Genomic DNA, 18981 nt, shown 5'->3' on the forward strand with positions numbered 1-18981 from the left:
AGTGATCATCCAGCCTCAAGAAATCCTTGTTGTTTACAGTAAGATATCATTCTAAATCAAGGTAATACTCATATACAAACTTTGATTCAATTCCTATAACTATAACTATCTTAATTAGAGTGATAATCTTACTTGAACTTGTTTTCGTGTCATGATTCTGCTTCAAGAACTTTCAAGCCATCCAAGATCCTTTGAAGCTAGATCATTTCTTGTTACTTCTAGTAGGTTTACCTACTAAACTTTAGGTAGTAATGATGTTCATAACATCATTCGATTCATATATATAAAACTACCTTATTCGAAGGTTTGAACTTGAAATCACTAGAACATAGTTGAGTTAATTCTAAACTTGTTCGCAAACAAAAGTTAATCCTTGTAACTTGACTTTTAAAATCAACTAAACACATGTTCTATATCTATATGATATGCTAACTTAATGATTTAAAACCGAAAAACACGAAAAACACCGTAAAATCGGATATACGCCGTCGTAATAACACCGCGTGCTGTTTTGGGTTTGTTAATTAAAAACTATGATAAACTTTGATTTAAAAGTTGTTCTTATGGGAAAATGATTTTTCTTATGAACATGAAACTATATCCAAAAATCATGATTAAACTCAAAGTAGAAGTATGTTTTCCAAAATGGTCATCTAGACGTCGTTCTTTCGACTGAAATGACTACTTTTATAAAAACGACTTGTAACCTGTATTTCCGACTATAAACTTATACTTTTTCTGTTTAGATTCATAAACTTAAGTTCAATATCAAACCATAGCAACTTGAAACACTCAAAACGAATTTAAAACGAAGAAGTTATGGGTAAAACAAGATTGGATAATTTTTCTTGTTGTAGCTACCTGAAAATTGGTAACAAATCTATATTAATCATATCCTAGCTAACTTATATTGTATTACATGTATTCTATTATGTAATCTTGGGATACCATAGACATGTATGCAAATATTTTGACATATCATATCGACCCATGTATATATATTATTTGGAACAACCATAGACACTCTATATGCAGTAATGTTAGAGTTAGCTATACAGGGTTGAGGTTGATTCCAAAAATATATATACTTTGAGTTGTGATCTAGCCTGAGACGTGTATACACTGGGTCGTGGATTGATCCAAGATAATATATATATCGATTTATTTATGTACATCTAACTATGGACAACTAGTTGTAGGTTACTAACGAGGACAGCTGACTTAATAAACTTAAAACATTAAAACGTATTAAAAATGTTGTAAATATATTTTGAACATACTTTGATATATATATGTACATATTTGTTATAGATTTGTGAATCGACCAGTGACCAAATCTTACTTTCCGACGAAGTAAAAATCTGTGAAAGTGAGTTATAATCCCACTTTTAAAATCTATTATTTTTTTGGGATGAGAATACATGCGATTTTATAAATGTTTTACAAAATAGACACAAGTAATCGAAAATACTTTCTATGTTGGATTAACGAACCGAATATGCCCCTTTTTAGCTTGGTAGCATAAGAATTAGGGAAATGGCCCCTAATTGACGCGAATCCTAAAGATAGATCTATTTGGCCCAACAAGCCTCATCCGAGTTACGGATACTTTAGTACTTCGATTTATCATATCCGATGAGAGTCCCGGAATGATGGGGATATTCTATATGCATCTTGTTAAGGTCGGTTACCAAGTGTTCAACATATGAATGATTTTTATCTCTATGCAGTTTGCGAAATGCCTGATATGAGATGTATATTTATGGAAAAATGAAATCTTGTGGTCTATTATTATGATTTGATAATATATAGGTTAAACTTATAACTCACCAACATTTTTGTTGACGTTTTAAGCATGTTTATTCTCAGGTGATTATTAAGAGCTTCCGCTGTTGCATACTAAAATAAGGACAAGATTTGGAGTTCATGCTTGTATGATATTGTGTAAAAACTGCATTCAAGAAACTTATTTTGATATAATATATTTTTATTGTAAACCATTATGTAATGGCCGTGTGTAAACGGTATATTATAGATTATCATTATTTGATCATCTACGTAATGCTTTTTAAACCTTTATCGATAAAATAAAGGTTATGGTTATTTTAAAAATGAATGCAGTCTTTGAAAAACGTCTCATATAGAGGTCAAAACCTCGCGACAAAATCAATTAATATGGAACGTTTATAATCAATATGAACGGGACATTTCACTCCTCATCCTCCTGTAGATCTCTTGATATCGATTTCTTTCTCTTATGTCCTTTGGATGGACTATGATGGAGGCAGGAATTCCCTTCTTTCCTAGCAGAAAGTTGATTTCAAGGAATTCTTTTTATAAAAAGCACACTAAGAACGACAATCATGAATAGGATATAAGTGTCGATCCTCTTTCTCATGGGTGAACCTCGCAGCATGAAAAAAGGAAGGTTCTGAAGGAATCTCAACGTCATATGCATCATTCACCCCAGCTCGGCCCACTGTTATTGGGCTCAACAACACCTTCAACTAGGCCCTTAGAAAAAGAAGAATTTGCTTTGTCTACTAGAGGGGAACAATTGTGGAAATTATCAGTATCCTTGGAAGCATGCGGTTCATTAGCACAGTTACCTTCAACCACTCTAAAAGTAGTTTCAAGGTTTACATTCAGAGTACTTGATAGCCTTTTCCTAAAAGGTATATGTTCCATTTCCTTGACCGGCTCTATTATCGAATTTTGCTTCAAAACCGTACTTTTATATTTCTCATATACCTCTAGATTCAAATTCGGGTTGGAGATCGTGCCTTTACCCATAAGATTCTGACTGCCACCCGTTGGTGATCAAACCGGTTCAAAATTTGAATTGCAATTGTCCAAATCTCCAATAATATCTCTGATCGGAGTAACAGGCTCCGGTGAACAAGTACCGTTAGCACCTTCATCTTCGATAATCGGCTCACCATTATTGTTAGAGTTTCCGTTATCGTTAAAGTTGTCCCTGCTGTACTCTCGATCATCTGTCTTGACTGCCCTGTTAATGTTTGCTAAAAAACCTTCGTGATCTACCGAATCAATATACTCGATTGGATTGAAATCATTAGCCCTTTCATGAATCCACAAACTAATTCTCTGTTTATTTTTCAATTCGGTAACGATTTATTTATCAATAACATTAGCTGTGAACACCTCCATAAACGCAAAAAAAAGAACCTGCCAGTGATAAATCGTAAATTTTTTTGATACGTAAAGCACATCCTCGAAATCTTTAAGGACCATCGCCGCGTTCTCTACATCACAATAATCAAAAGGAAAGCCACGAACCTCCATCCAGACCGCCCTCGAGAACACTCCATTTCTATCCTTCATAGGAATGGTTTTGATGAATTCGCCTAAAATGGAATTAAAGCTAGGCCCTTGTCACATATTTTGAACAGAGGCAATGGTAGCACATCTCACAATCCCCCTAAAATTGCCCCATTTAGCAAAGTTTATCGATATCAACTTTGCGGTTAATCAACCACTCTGCTAATTTTTGTTTGGAAAAAGGAACCTTATCGATTATTAAGACTGAACGGTCCATACCCTCACAGAGATCATCATTCACTTGAAGCTGAGGAATCAAGTGATGTTCATCTTTATTAGTGAAACCCGAACCTTCACGGCTTTACTATACCTGTATTGCTTCGGGTCCCTTCTAGTTTCGGATCTCACATTCGACCATTGTTTTTCAAACTTAGCGTAGCCCATCCTTATTAACATTTCTAGATAATATGGGGGTGTATGTAAACTTTATTTAAACTTGATGGACCAAATCAGCAACCAGTTTTCCGTTGCAATTTTCATGTTTTCTTGATAAAAAAGATATTGAAGAACAAAAGAACTGAAATAGGGCTCCTTCTTCACACACACACACACACACACACACACACACACACACACACACTCTGTAAGATCCGAAAATCAAAACCTTAATTTCATAACCGTATCATTATGCCTAAGGAACAAGCTAACTGGTCTCCGTATGACAACAATGGAGGGTACGTTATCATTACTCTGCCCTAATTTAACATTTCTATATTTATCGATGTACGATTTCATATTTTATGTGTTAATCCACAGAACTTGTGTGGCGATTGCTGGTGCGGATTATTGTGTAATTGCAGCTGATACTCGGATGTCTACCGGTTACAGTATTCTCACCCGAGATTACTCTAAAATCTGTAAATTGTATGATTCATCTCGTTTTAAATTTATTTCTGTATTTTGTTTAATTAATTTAATTTGAAACTTCGTATGGTGTTAGTATAAATTTTCATGTTATGGAATGTAATTTGGTTCACTTTTTAGAGCTTAGGGTGTGTAGATGCTCACAATTTTAGAAGCATTTGGTGACATTAGTTGCTGAAAATTGTAAGTGTGAATTTATCTTTTTGATTTTATGATCTACTGGTGGGTAAAATAGAAGATTATAGGTTAAAATATGATTATTTCTGTAGTTATCATTCCTAGGCTGCCTGTTACTTGTGATTATCAAGTAACGAACATGTTATTTTCACTGATCGATATCTGTTTTCATCTATGAATTCGATTTGTCTTGCTTTTGTATTGCCAAGATTAAGGAAATGTCTAAAATTGACTTGTAGAGCTATGATGAGATCTTCATTTGACAGCATCTAGGACCTTTCTGAGAGAATTTAATCGATAATAGGGAAATTTTGATGTGAAATGCTTCCATTTATTTGAAGGCTTTCTCATTTAGTTCATCCGAAAAGCTATTAAAATAAAAATAGCTATTAACTAAGGCTTTTCAAATATTTACTTTCAGAGCGGACAAAAGTTTCATGGCTTCCTCAGGTTTCCAGGCTGACGTGAAAGCGCTTCAAAAGGTTCTGTCATCTAGACACCTGGTAAGATCCTTAAGTTTGTTATATTTGTTAATGCTACGTTCCTTTGTAAACTAAGTCAAGATATGAGTCGAGGCTAGTTTTTGTAGGCGGTAACTACAATTGATTGTGTCTGAAATCTTTTATATGGGGAAACTGTTTTAGCTGCTTATAAATCAACGATACTAGTGAAGTACAAAGATGTTTATGTTTACTATATGTATTCTTATTACAGATTTATCAACACCAGCACAACAAACAGATGAGTTGTCCTGCTATGGCTCAACTTCTCTCGAACACCCTCTATTACAAACGATTCTTCCCATACTATGCCTTCAATGTTTTAGGTGGCCTCGATAGTGAAGGTACACAGATATATTTGTTTTGTTTTTAGAGTAATATTCTTGAACATTGTTTATATGATTATGTCAACTAATTTATACATATTTAGGAAAGGGATGTGTCTTCACGTATGATGCCGTGGGATCCTATGAGAGGGTTGGATACAGTGCCCAAGGTTCTGGTGCCACTCTTATTACTCCATTTCTCGACAACCAGCTTAAATCTCCCAGCCCTCTTCTGTTACCTGCAAAGGTCTGGATTGAATATTTAATCTTTATTTAACATCCCTTTTCTTCTCTCCCTACACACTCACACATTTAGAGGTGTCAAAATGGGTCACTTGGGTGGTTAGGTAACAGATCAAAAAGGGTAATTTGTTTTTGGAGTGTCGACTGCACGACTTCTTTTATGCAATTTCTTTTATATTATAATTCGTAATCAGTTATTTAATTTAATTAGATTAGATATTTTTGGTTATTAATATAATAATCTAGTTCCTTCGATAAAACGATTTAGTAGGATTGATGTACAAAAATACCCTTTAAAGCAACTTATGGATCATTTGTTTTCTACTTAGCTTTTTATTTGAACCATTGTACCCATTGGAATTTTGTTACTAATGGTACAATTAATATAATTTCCCATCCAACATGTGAAGGTACTATTGAATAGATGCATAGATGGCTTTAGAGGTGTATCTTTTAGCTGACTCGCACTGAAATTACCCTTTCAACACTTCGTTGAACATATTAGCAGAAGAAGTACCAAACATGTTTATTAAGAAATATAAAACATGAGTAATATGCAGATGCTAAATCTTGCATGCAGTCGGTCTGTAAATCTCAAGTTGTTTTTTCTTTTCTTTTGACGTACAATGACAGTAATTAAATGATGTGGGGGTAAAATTAGAACCACTAAATCATCTTAAATTTCACTTTAAACTGGCATATTAATGAACTATCTTTGTTATTGGTACAGGATGCTGTTACACCACTTTCGGAAGCTGAAGCTGTTGATTTGGTGAAGACTTGTTTTTCATCAGCAACAGAAAGAGATATATACACGGTAAGTTTTGTCTTTTGCTATTCTATCTTTATGTACTTAAGCTCCAAGAGCATAGGGTGTCCATGTCCATTTCGGTGTCCATTTTTCAGTGTCGAAAATGGAAGCCGAAATTGACTGACAGTGACATGGGTGGAGTGTCAATTTCAGTGGCCATTTTTTATTTTATATTTTTTAATTATCTATTAGTACTTTTTATTATTAATTATTGTTTTTGTAGATTCTGAAAAAGGAAAAAAAAAAAACAAAATAAAAAAATATTTAAATATTAAAATGATAGACTACGGAGAATAGATAGATATTGATTTAGAAAATAATTAAATGGTTTTTAATTATATCACTTGTACATAAAGCATGAGCATTTGTACATTTGTATAACTACTTCTCCTTCATCTGCAACCCATCATCCCATCCTCAAAAACCCTAAAAAAAATTCAAGCTTATTTAACAATGGAGTTCAAAAAGAAAAAAGAAAAAAATGCCGAGGGAATAACGGATATAAATTCGAATTTTAAGCTTGAAAACCACCGTCGGTACGCCGACGTTGAGTCACCGACAACGAGCACGACGCCGGGCCGGTGTCGTACCGACCGTCGATCCCGGCGTCGGTTGAGGGTGGCGAAATCGACCACGGACACCGAGAGCTCTAAGGGTTATAGACGAATGCTTAAAACATAAACCTTGACTCAGTGCTCTGCAATGGAGGAAAGAGAGTATTATTCGATTTCATGGTTCCTAACAAATAAATGGAACCACTTGCATCTATCTATAGTACATAATCTAAACACCCAATTAGTGCCATTGTAATTTGTCTCTAAGGATTAGAAGTTTTATGAAAATGTACTAGATATACTAGATATATATCCATCTTCTGCTCCCGTTTATATATCCTTTTTAACTTTTAATTACATTTTCTGTTTACTCTACTGAAATGGTTCAAGTATCTGATGCATACATTGGAGATACTCTTAACACATCTCTAATTATTTATTACACAGGGAGATAGTGTTGAAATTATAATCCTGAATGCTAATGGTGTCCGTCGTGAAAGTGAACAACTCCGCAAGGATTAATTACCAAACGAGTTTTCTGAAGATTGTGATTTGTCATCTTGTCTGTTCTTTCATGAACCAAATCAAAAACTTTATCAGATGGAGATGTATCTTTCAATCATGCATGAGCAAGTGTGAGGTTTAGAGTAAAACTGAATTTAGTACTTTGAATATTTGTCATCTTGGATTTATGTTCGCTTGAAACCTCTTTGTACTTATTTGCATTGGGTAACTTGTGTGAATTCTTTTTTATTCGCATTTTCGAAACAAAACTTGACTGCTTTGGTGCATTTGATGATTTTACAACTTTCCAGACATGAGAAAGTGTTATTAACGCTAACTTTACAATTGGAGTCCCGGGCCAAAAAAAAAACTGTTATTTCACAACACTTGTCAAACTGACGAATAGCGTTATTGTATCTTTTACAAGATTACTATAACAATTTGTAGAGTATGATTTATGCAAATGCATTATAGGGGCAACTGTAACCCGACAGAGTCTTGAATAAGCATAAACAGCATAAACTTTGTTTATGAATGTCATCGACTGAGTCCTTTTTTTGTAAAGCATCTTTACTTTTAGCAACACAAATGTGACAAAATTAGAATATAGAGCGGAAAATGTATTTGGAAATGAAGTATAATCAAATAAGCTGTATAACCTGGAGCCTAGGTGTATTGACTCTAATGGTGGTGTGCTTTTGGTTTAGGACATAGCAACCAGACTTTGTTTCTTGGAGTGGGTCAAAAGGTTGTATCATGCTATCTGACTTTGGTCACATTCTGAATCATGTAGAAATTTCCCGAGTGTTTGTCATTTATATGTTATTGTGATTGTGATGTGATATTGTGATTAGAAAAAATTACGTCGATAGTACATGTAGTTTGTTATATTTTTCATCACAGCACTTATACTTGTTTTTTTGCTTCATTAGTACCTCAGCTTTGTTGGATAATCGTGGTTAGTACCCAACACCTCACGTGTGCAATGCATGTGAGGGTAATTTCGTCATTTTATGTATAATAAGTAAAGCCTAGGTATCACTCATGCAAAAGTATACAAATCACGGGTACCAATAACGTAATTTTTTCTATTAGTTACTTTAAATGAATTTATTATTATTATTATTATTATTATTATTATTATTATTATTATTATTATTATTATTACTACTTTCAATGTATTAATTATCTCGTTAAATTTGATCGCTCAAAGTTGAATATTTATATTTTTAATAATAATAGTAATTATTATCATCCTATATACTAAATCACTTAAACCATCGGCTACAGTATAACAGTTACATACAGCATAAACAGTAACCCTTCATCTATATATTAAACGGCACCCGCCCATTTCCCTTCTTCCCCAATCCTCTGGTACCTTCTTCCCTACCTTCCTCTTACACCCATCTTCGTTCCATTACAATCAATATCGTATCACTAACACCGTATCCCTAATCCCCAATCAATTCAATAACGGCACAATTTGATGGATCGAAAACCTTCCCTACAATCTCTAACTCGATCATGGCCTACCGCTATGGAGATCTGGATACAGTTTAATATCGAATGGTCTTCGAGCGTTGATGAAGAAAAAGGCAAACCACAATTGAAAACGAAAAAACTATGCATCTTCAATCTTAAACAGTGCCAATTGTAGGTAAGGATATATGATTAGGTTTTTCGGTTTGAATTGTCCTTCTACATGATTTGATTAATAATCAACTGGTTCTATTCTTATTATGATTTATACAACGATTAGGTTAATAATCGATTGGTTCTGTTCAATATAGAACGGTTTGGTTGATAATCGATTTGGTTCTATTCTTATTATTGTATGATTTATTTATTGGTTAATTTTATTGGTTCCGTTCTGATTATCAGTAATTTGATGCTACTCATTAATTTTTCTTTTTGAATCTTACATATTGGGAACCAATTATGTGTGTATTTATACTTGGTTATGTACAGAGAAAGATGTTAAAACAAGTTTATGAACTTATAAAGAAAAAGAATTTACGATAAGAATTTCCAGAAGTATATCAAATGGTTTCTCAAGAGTTATATATATTAATGCTTAGTTATAATATTTCCTTTTTTACATTAATCAATTTAGGTCCATTTGGCAATGGAAGCTGGTTCATCTAAGAAGGTTGATGAACTTTGTGATGGATACTCCCTGAAAGGTTTTGAGAAAGCCGAAGGTATGTTGACCTTACTTTCCAGAGTTTGGCTACTTATGCTATTTTGTGTCAATTTTACTTGTAAGCCAACATTTGAATTATATATAACTAAGTATATTATTATTAAGTATATTCCAATTCCAATTCCAATGATGTGGAGAATTTGGGGAAACCTTCTATGTATTCGGTATCTACATCTTGATGAGTTGGCAATAGGTAACTCATAAAGCTGAAGCAGGTATCTCAATAATAAATGAAAAATGGTACCAAAGATCCATGTTCTCTAATCATGAGCTTGCTATTTATTTTTTCGAATTGCATTTTTCTTTAAAATGGTGATTCTTTGAGTTTGTTATTTTATGCATATGATCCCAAAAGGATTAGTTTTGTAACTATCATTCATATACGATATAAATATTTTTTTTTTTACTTTTATATGTTTCAGTTAAGCAAATGTAACTGTAAGTGATATTTTGATTTTATTGATGCTATGCACTCTTATAATAAGAATGACTTTTAAGGTTTAATGGTCCACTATGCCGCATATGCTACCATTGTAAGAATACATGTTTTGGACCAAGCATACAATATGTGCAGGTTTTATTTAGGTACTTTTCTATTCCAGTTCAAAACAAATTTGTTCCCATTTATATTATTCCATTGTTTTCAAAAAACGAAAAAAAAAAAAGTTTTTGCTTCCCCCCGCTTTCCCCCGAATGGTTACTTCCCTCTTGATCCTACCACTATATATATATATATATATATATATATATATATATATATATATATATATATATATATATATACCTTTTTTAGTCTAATTATTTTGTATTCCGTAATAGTTTGGTTACTGAGTGGTTTTTTTTTTTTTTTTTAATTTCATCCTCATCTCTCTCGACTCTCTTTCAGTCTGTGTTAATTTGTTAAAATTATCCACTTCATATTTAGTGGTTCTATAATCATCTTGAGAACTGTTGTATGTTGTTAATAAATTTCAGGTTCAACTTCATATATTGGTTGTTGTTGTTGCTGGGTAGTTGTTTTTGCCCATCTTTTATGGTAAGTATCAACGATTCTGCATATAAAGGTTAATCACTTATTTTTTTGGGTCAGATTTCTTCTATTCGATGATTATTATATTCTTCTTTTCATTTTTTATTTCTTTTCTTTTTTGTGCGCTATTTGATTTATGTATGAATCTTAGTTGATTAAAAGTTTACCATTGCAGTTGGTTTTGTATTTTAATTTATTTCACCTTGCTAATTGGTAACAGCCTTATTAAGTGAATTATTTTACAATTGAATGCTGTCAAGTAAGAAGACACAGAGGAATTATGTTTCTAATGAGTGTAGTTCTTCTAAGATTCATTTGGTGATGATATTGATTTGTGTGGAATCTCGGTTTCTCTATTGGTGATGTCTCTTTTAGTGGGTATGTGTCTTCTTCAACTAGCGGTGGCTAAAGTGTATTATTGGGTAGCGTTTTTGTGGCGTGTTCGAATTGGTTGGTACGTTACTATATTTTTCAAATCGATAACTTCATATTTTTGATTTTTTGATAATGATTTTGGTGTTTTCATTTAGTTTGTTATTTACCGTTGATGATCATTTGTAATGCACATTACATTCGGTGGACGTAACTAATATCTCTATCTTATTGTCACTCACTTTTTGTAGGATAGCACAAACAGTCACCTTCGACGATCGAATAACAAATATAAGACAATGGAGGTACACGCTTATTGCAAATGGATTGCAAGAGGTCTGTACAGCCCAACACCTGGTGATGTTGAGGATATGAAGGAAGGGAATCAAGATGCGAATGTTTCGATTCAAGAAGGGGATGGAAACAATAAGGACCCTAAGTCTAATGGACAATTCTTCTAAAAGGTATGACTGTTTGATTTTTTTTCTGTTCAAACATATGATTTTGATGATTTATGGCATTTTTGGATTATTTTTTTTCCCTAGGGGTAATACTGTTATAGGCAAGGTTGCAAAATTCGCTATTCGGGGATTAATTGGTCGAGACTTTGAAAGGATTAATCGATAATTCGGGGATTAATCGGATTGTACTGTATACATTTAAAAATTAAACTTTACAAATTATATTTGTAACTATAGAAAAAAACCATAAATATAAAGATAATTTTTCCAAAAGTAAATCCTAGGTTAAACAGACCAAACTAACAGCTCATCTAGAACCAAAACAAGCAGTCTAAACTCTAAACCAACAGTCCAAACTAAAAGCCCATCTCGATCCACTGGCCAAAAACCGACCAAGCTGTCGGAGCTCCGGCGAGTCCACTCAAGTACAACAACTCTAGATGGTGAGGAAACGATGAAGAAAAAGCCTATATATATATATATATATATATATATATATATATATATATATATATATATTTATATTTTTAATAATAATAGTAATTATTATCATCCTATATACTAAATCACTTAAACCATCGGCTACAGTATAACAGTTACATACAGCATAAACAGTAACCCTTCATCTATATATTAAACGGCACCCGCCCATTTCCCTTCTTCCCCAATCCTCTGGTACCTTCTTCCCTACCTTCCTCTTACACCCATCTTCGTTCCATTACAATCAATATCGTATCACTAACACCGTATCCCTAATCCCCAATCAATTCAATAACGGCACAATTTGATGGATCGAAAACCTTCCCTACAATCTCTAACTCGATCATGGCCTACCGCTATGGAGATCTGGATACAGTTTAATATCGAATGGTCTTCGAGCGTTGATGAAGAAAAAGGCAAACCACAATTGAAAACGAAAAAACTATGCATCTTCAATCTTAAACAGTGCCAATTGTAGGTAAGGATATATGATTAGGTTTTTCGGTTTGAATTGTCCTTCTACATGATTTGATTAATAATCAACTGGTTCTATTCTTATTATGATTTATACAACGATTAGGTTAATAATCGATTGGTTCTGTTCAATATAGAACGGTTTGGTTGATAATCGATTTGGTTCTATTCTTATTATTGTATGATTTATTTATTGGTTAATTTTATTGGTTCCGTTCTGATTATCAGTAATTTGATGCTACTCATTAATTTTTCTTTTTGAATCTTACATATTGGGAACCAATTATGTGTGTATTTATACTTGGTTATGTACAGAGAAAGATGTTAAAACAAGTTTATGAACTTATAAAGAAAAAGAATTTACGATAAGAATTTCCAGAAGTATATCAAATGGTTTCTCAAGAGTTATATATATTAATGCTTAGTTATAATATTTCCTTTTTTACATTAATCAATTTAGGTCCATTTGGCAATGGAAGCTGGTTCATCTAAGAAGGTTGATGAACTTTGTGATGGATACTCCCTGAAAGGTTTTGAGAAAGCCGAAGGTATGTTGACCTTACTTTCCAGAGTTTGGCTACTTATGCTATTTTGTGTCAATTTTACTTGTAAGCCAACATTTGAATTATATATAACTAAGTATATTATTATTAAGTATATTCCAATTCCAATTCCAATGATGTGGAGAATTTGGGGAAACCTTCTATGTATTCGGTATCTACATCTTGATGAGTTGGCAATAGGTAACTCATAAAGCTGAAGCAGGTATCTCAATAATAAATGAAAAATGGTACCAAAGATCCATGTTCTCTAATCATGAGCTTGCTATTTATTTTTTCGAATTGCATTTTTCTTTAAAATGGTGATTCTTTGAGTTTGTTATTTTGTGCATATGATCCCAAAAGGATTAGTTTTGTAACTATCATTCATATACGATATAAATATATATATATATATATATATATATATATATATATATATATATATATATATATTTTACTTTTATATGTCTCAGTTAAGCAAATGTAACTATAAGTGATATTTTGATTTTATTGATGCTATGCACTCTTATAATAAGAATGACTTTTAAGGTTTAATGGTCCACTATGCCGCAAATGCTACCATTGTAAGAATACATGTTTTGGACCAAGCATACAATATGTGCAGGTTTTATTTAGGTACTTTTCTATTCCAGTTCAAAACAAATTTGTTCCCATTTATATTATTCCATTGTTTTCAAAAAACGAAAAAAAAAAAAGTTTTTGCTTCCCCCCGCTTTCCCCCGAATGGTTACTTCCCTCTTGATCCTACCACTATATATATATATATATATACATATATATATATATACCTTTTTTAGTCTAATTATTTTGTATTCCGTAATAGTTTGGTTACTGAGTGGTTTTTTTTTTTTTTTAATTTCATCCTCATCTCTCTCGACTCTCTTTCAGTCTGTGTTAATTTGTTAAAATTATCCACTTCATATTTAGTGGTTCTATAATCATCTTGAGAACTGTTGTATGTTGTTAATAAATTTCAGGTTCAACTTCATATATTGGTTGTTGTTGTTGCTGGGTAGTTGTTTTTGCCCATCTTTTATGGTAAGTATCAACGATTCTGCATATAAAGGTTAATCACTTATTTTTTTGGGTCGGATTTCTTCTATTCGAAGATTATTATATTCTTCTTTTCATTTTTTATTTCTTTTCTTTTTTGTGCGCTATTTGATTTATGTATGAATCTTAGTTGATTAAAAGTTTACCATTGCAGTTGGTTTTGTATTTTAATTTATTTCACCTTGCTAATTGGTAACAGCCTTATTAAGTGAATTATTTTACAATTGAATGCTGTCAAGTAAGAAGACACAGAGGAATTATGTTTCTAATGAGTGTAGTTCTTCTAAGATTCATTTGGTGATGATATTGATTTGTGTGGAATCTCGGTTTCTCTATTGGTGATGTCTCTTTTAGTGGGTATGTGTCTTCTTCAACTAGCGGTGGCTAAAGTGTATTATTGGGTAGCGTTTTTGTGGCGTGTTCGAATTGGTTGGTACGTTACTATATTTTTCAAATCGATAACTTCATATTTTTGATTTTTTGATAATGATTTTGGTGTTTTCATTTAGTTTGTTATTTACCGTTGATGATCATTTGTAATGCACATTACATTCGGTGGACGTAACTAATATCTCTATCTTATTGTCACTCACTTTTTGTAGGATAGCACAAACAGTCACCTTCGACGATCGAATAACAAATATAAGACAATGGAGGTACACGCTTATTGCAAATGGATTGCAAGAGGTCTGTACAGCCCAACACCTGGTGATGTTGAGGATATGAAGGGAATCAAGATGCGAATGTTTCGATTCAAGAAGGGGATGGAAACAATAAGGACCCTAAGTCTAATGGACAATTCTTCTAAAAGGTATGACTGTTTGATTTTTTTCTGTTCAAACATATGATTTTGATGATTTATGGCATTTTTGGATTATTTTTTTTCCCTAGGGGTAATACTGTTATAGGCAAGGTTGCAAAATTCGCTATTCGGGGATTAATTGGTCGAGACTTTGAAAGGATTAATCGATAATTCGGGGATTAATCGGATTGTACTGTATACATTTAAAAATTAAACTTTACAAATTATATTTGTAACTATAGAAAAAAAACCATAAATATAAAGATAATTTTTCCAAAAGTAAATCCTAGGTTAAACAGACCAAACTAACAGCTCATCTAGAACCGAAACAAGCAGTCTAAACTCTAAACCAACAGTCCAAACTAAAAGCCCATCTCGATCCACTGGCCAAAAACCGACCAAGCTGTCGGAGCTCCGGCGAGTCCACTCAAGTACAACAACTCTAGATGGTGAGGAAACGATGAAGAAAAAGCCTATAATGTAATCATGTGAGAACATTCTCACTTTAATTTTTGGTGAGAACAATTCTAAGCCTTCTATAATTTTGATCAACGGTGAGAAATTCTTGGAGCATTTAACTAAATAATTATGTGCCAAAGGGGCATACATGTAAATCAACCAATAAATTTCTCCGAAATAACCTCCCACATTCGGTTTTTCATGGAATCCATTTTGTTTCTCTTCCATCCTTAAAATCAATAATAAATTCTTTTCAACATTTTTTAATACCATGAATTTTGACTGCCACCCACTAACAATCTACATTATTCACATTTATATGATATAATCATCTTTCATAAGTTCCATTTAACATCGTCATTTTTTTTTTATGCACAGTTCATTATAAGTCAATTTTATTGGTTGAATTCAGTTTAGAAGTTTAGAGATATTGAATGATGCAATAACATAAAAAAAATTTATTTTATATTGGTATGCATCAACTAATATATGAATCCATTTTTTGGTCTCCATTCTGTAAATGATTTGGATTTGTATGCATCCTCTTAATTTGTTATTTTGATTATTGGAAGAAACAGTGCATCCTATAAAATTTAATGCTTTCATATTCTAAAATTCAATAACACGAAGAACATTTTTTTTGGTGCATCATTAAAATATTACTTATGAATCCTTCGATCAGTCTTCAACGCGTACATGGGTTTGTAGATACGAATATGTCCGCATCCCTTTTCATGTTTTCATTTAAAAATACACATATTTTTTCTTGTATCCATCCCATTTAATTATCGGTTTTATGAAAACCAATGTCAAATTGAAGATAATGATAATATGCATTTAGGATATTTTAATATCATATCCATGCATCCAGCATCCTCATTATCAAGCATCCTCGTTGTTACACATCTTGTATGCAGTTATTTGCAAGATTGAAAATTAGATTGAATTAGAAGAAAAACCAGATTAATTATATATTCTACTGAATAGAAATAAATATGAGTTTAAGATTGTTTGAACCTATATATATACTCCGTATGTAAAGGAGAAGCTTGAAAACAGAAAAATTGCAAAACGTTAGCTTTGTTGTTTGATGCCTAAAAGATTGGATGTTGAAATTACTTATATGCCCATGTTCTCATTTTATATATGTGTGAGAACATTCTCATCGGAATGCTACCCTATATATATATATATATATATATATATATATATATATATATATATATATATATATATATATATATACATACATACATACATACATACATATCGGAAAAGCAATAGAGAACAAACAAAAAACAACAAAAGAACCACTTACCAAACCAGATCGGACCACAGAATATCTTAAACGAGACTCGGCGCCTGCAACCAAATTTTTCTGGAAAATGGGACTTATTGTTGTACTTCATTTTTTGTAAGGAAAAATATTGATCTAAGAAGAATGGAAAAACTAATGGGGTTATAACTTATAACTTATCAGCTGTATCGAATTTCTATTAAACAATAATAGATATGTAATGTGTACTATATGATCATAGGCGGTGTACCGAAATAAGGAAATAAACCCACCGTTTACCTAGAAATACGTCATATTTTTAAGGTAATTTACGTTTATAGTTGTTACGTGTTTCGATTTTATGTGTAACTAGATGTGGGTTTACAGGATTTTATGTAGCTATTTGGTTGTTTGAGTTACCTTTGATCTTTTTCATATTCTATGGTTTTCATGTGTTTATTTACATGTATTTGTATTCACCTTGCACACTTATAATTAAGTGTTATGCATGCTACAAATGTTGTTTTAAGTAAAAATCAGGTGTCTGCTTCCTTCAATTCATGTTGGTTGTTTAGTTGTTGATTATTTGATTTAGTCTCATACATGCTACAAATCTTCATTTTTAGTGTTTATTGCTACTACAGATCTTCAATTTATATAACATATGATGTATTTTGTATAAATTTTGGACATTGATATTGTTTTTTTTTTTTTAGTTTCTTATAATGGTTGCTCATTGTGGTATGTGATTGTCAGTGTCTTGACGAGAGGCGAGAGGGTTTTGTGCACAGTTGAGAGGACCAGGAGCAGATTTGTACCAAATATATTGTTTACAAAGATTTTCTAAAAAACATCAAAGAGTTCCAGGTTTGAATGCAACTTCATTTCTCATATAAACATATTTTTTATATATATTTACTTACCTTATATAGTTTATAACATTTGCATATATTTACCACTCATATTTGTTCCAAATTGCCTGGCCAGGATCATACAGGCTTTTGGAATGGCAGACGTGAGCTATAAAAAACAAAGGTGGTATAGCAGATTTGGTGATCAATGTGTGATGAATGATGAGACAACAAAAAGTAAGTTATTTTCATACAGAGGTATACTAACTTAATTCAATATAGTTGTTACGTCTAACAACTACTACCAATTAATACACAAAATACATGGATAATGTCGCTAGAACTATTTGTGTACCACCGGCAGATGAACAAAGTTTTGTCATTATCGGTATGATTCCATCAAAGCATCATATTATACATACATAGATTACATACATTGTTTTTTACAACAACAACATACATTCTTATTTCCATACTACTATTACGCGAATAAGATCTGCCAGCATATTTAAAATTTACTTTTGACTATTTATTGAGCAAAATTTTTGACAGATTTTTATGATACAGACACATTAGCAAAATGGGTGACCCAAATTGTATTGGAACAAATGGAATTTCTAACATATATTTGTAAGAAACATAACCTATCATTCCCTCTGCCTTAAGTTATACATTTATTGTTCAATAATCATGTGCAAAAATTTCTTTTCACTATTTTTCCTGCAGGTCCTTAACAAAACAATTTGTAATGGGGATTGTACCTACCTTCCGTTCCTCTGCCTCTGCCAAAGTAGTAACACCAACATTATGTTACCTCTGCCAATTAGAAGACAACATTTAATAACCAACTATACTACTTACCGGATCTTGATTTTGGATACAACACCATCGATGTTACACAAGTGTACACTGCATTATGCAGTCTTTTGAACATCTATGTATTGAGTCTACAACATTTTGAATTACGCAAGTGTATACTACAGTTTCATACTTTCATCTAACAAAATGTTTACAAAATCCGCAGCAGCGCGCGGACTACAAATCTAGTTATAATTATTATTAGTAATAATAAATGCCTTTTAGATTTTAAAAAAAAAATTAAAATTACAATTTAAAAGAAATTAGTATTTTCTTTTATAAAAGATTTCGTATTATTTTTTAATTAAATTAATATATAATTGTGACATCATCATTATGAAAATTAAAAGGTAATTAGCTAACATTATCATTTTAGAGCTTTATATTACTATATACAGCAACAACAACATGGTTAGCTTAAGACCCGCGAGTTATTTTAGGGACGAATCAAAAAATTAATTGCAAGAATAATTATATTTTATATAGTATTTGTTAAGTTATTAAGAAACTAAAATAGTTTCAATAGTAATGTTGAATAAGTGTTCATAAAGAAAAAAATAAATAAAAATAAATAACAGAAAACCATATAACCCGTTTTTTTGTTGAGCAGTTGACATGGATATATGGAATATATGGAACACCACATAATTCATTCTTTCGTTGATCAATTCACTTTCAGAGCGTGAATATGCGTCTAGCTTAAACCCCGCGAAATCGCGAGATAACACTTGAAAAATTGTCGTGATGGAGTAATACATTATAAGGAAGTAAATGA

The 18981-nt window shown here is 32.0% G+C and overlaps 1 protein-coding gene across 1 annotated transcript; it reads left to right on the top strand.

Moving 5' to 3' along the window:
• The first annotated feature begins 3885 nt into the window (after positions 1–3885).
• On the top strand, positions 3886–7576 carry LOC139872726 (proteasome subunit beta type-1-like). Its single transcript, XM_071860646.1, has 7 exons — positions 3886–4016; positions 4099–4206; positions 4805–4886; positions 5098–5227; positions 5314–5456; positions 6183–6269; positions 7265–7576. Exons 1-7 carry the CDS (start codon positions 3970–3972, stop codon positions 7337–7339), a joined length of 672 nt encoding a protein of 223 aa, XP_071716747.1. The 5' UTR covers positions 3886–3969; the 3' UTR covers positions 7340–7576.
• Positions 7577–18981: the final 11405 nt, after the last annotated feature.

This window comes from Rutidosis leptorrhynchoides, chromosome 10 (genome assembly GCF_046630445.1).
Source record: "Rutidosis leptorrhynchoides isolate AG116_Rl617_1_P2 chromosome 10, CSIRO_AGI_Rlap_v1, whole genome shotgun sequence".
In the NCBI taxonomy this organism is placed as follows: Eukaryota; Viridiplantae; Streptophyta; class Magnoliopsida; order Asterales; family Asteraceae; genus Rutidosis; species Rutidosis leptorrhynchoides.

Coding starts and splice junctions, on each gene's coding strand:
- LOC139872726 (XM_071860646.1), top strand. CDS start 3,970: ATGCCTAAGGAACAAGCTAACTGGTCTCCGTATGACAACAATGGAGG. Junction 5,457..6,182: donor CTCTTCTGTTACCTGCAAAG/GTCTGGATTGAA, acceptor TTATTGGTACAG/GATGCTGTTACACCACTTTC. Junction 6,270..7,264: donor CAGAAAGAGATATATACACG/GTAAGTTTTGTC, acceptor TTTATTACACAG/GGAGATAGTGTTGAAATTAT.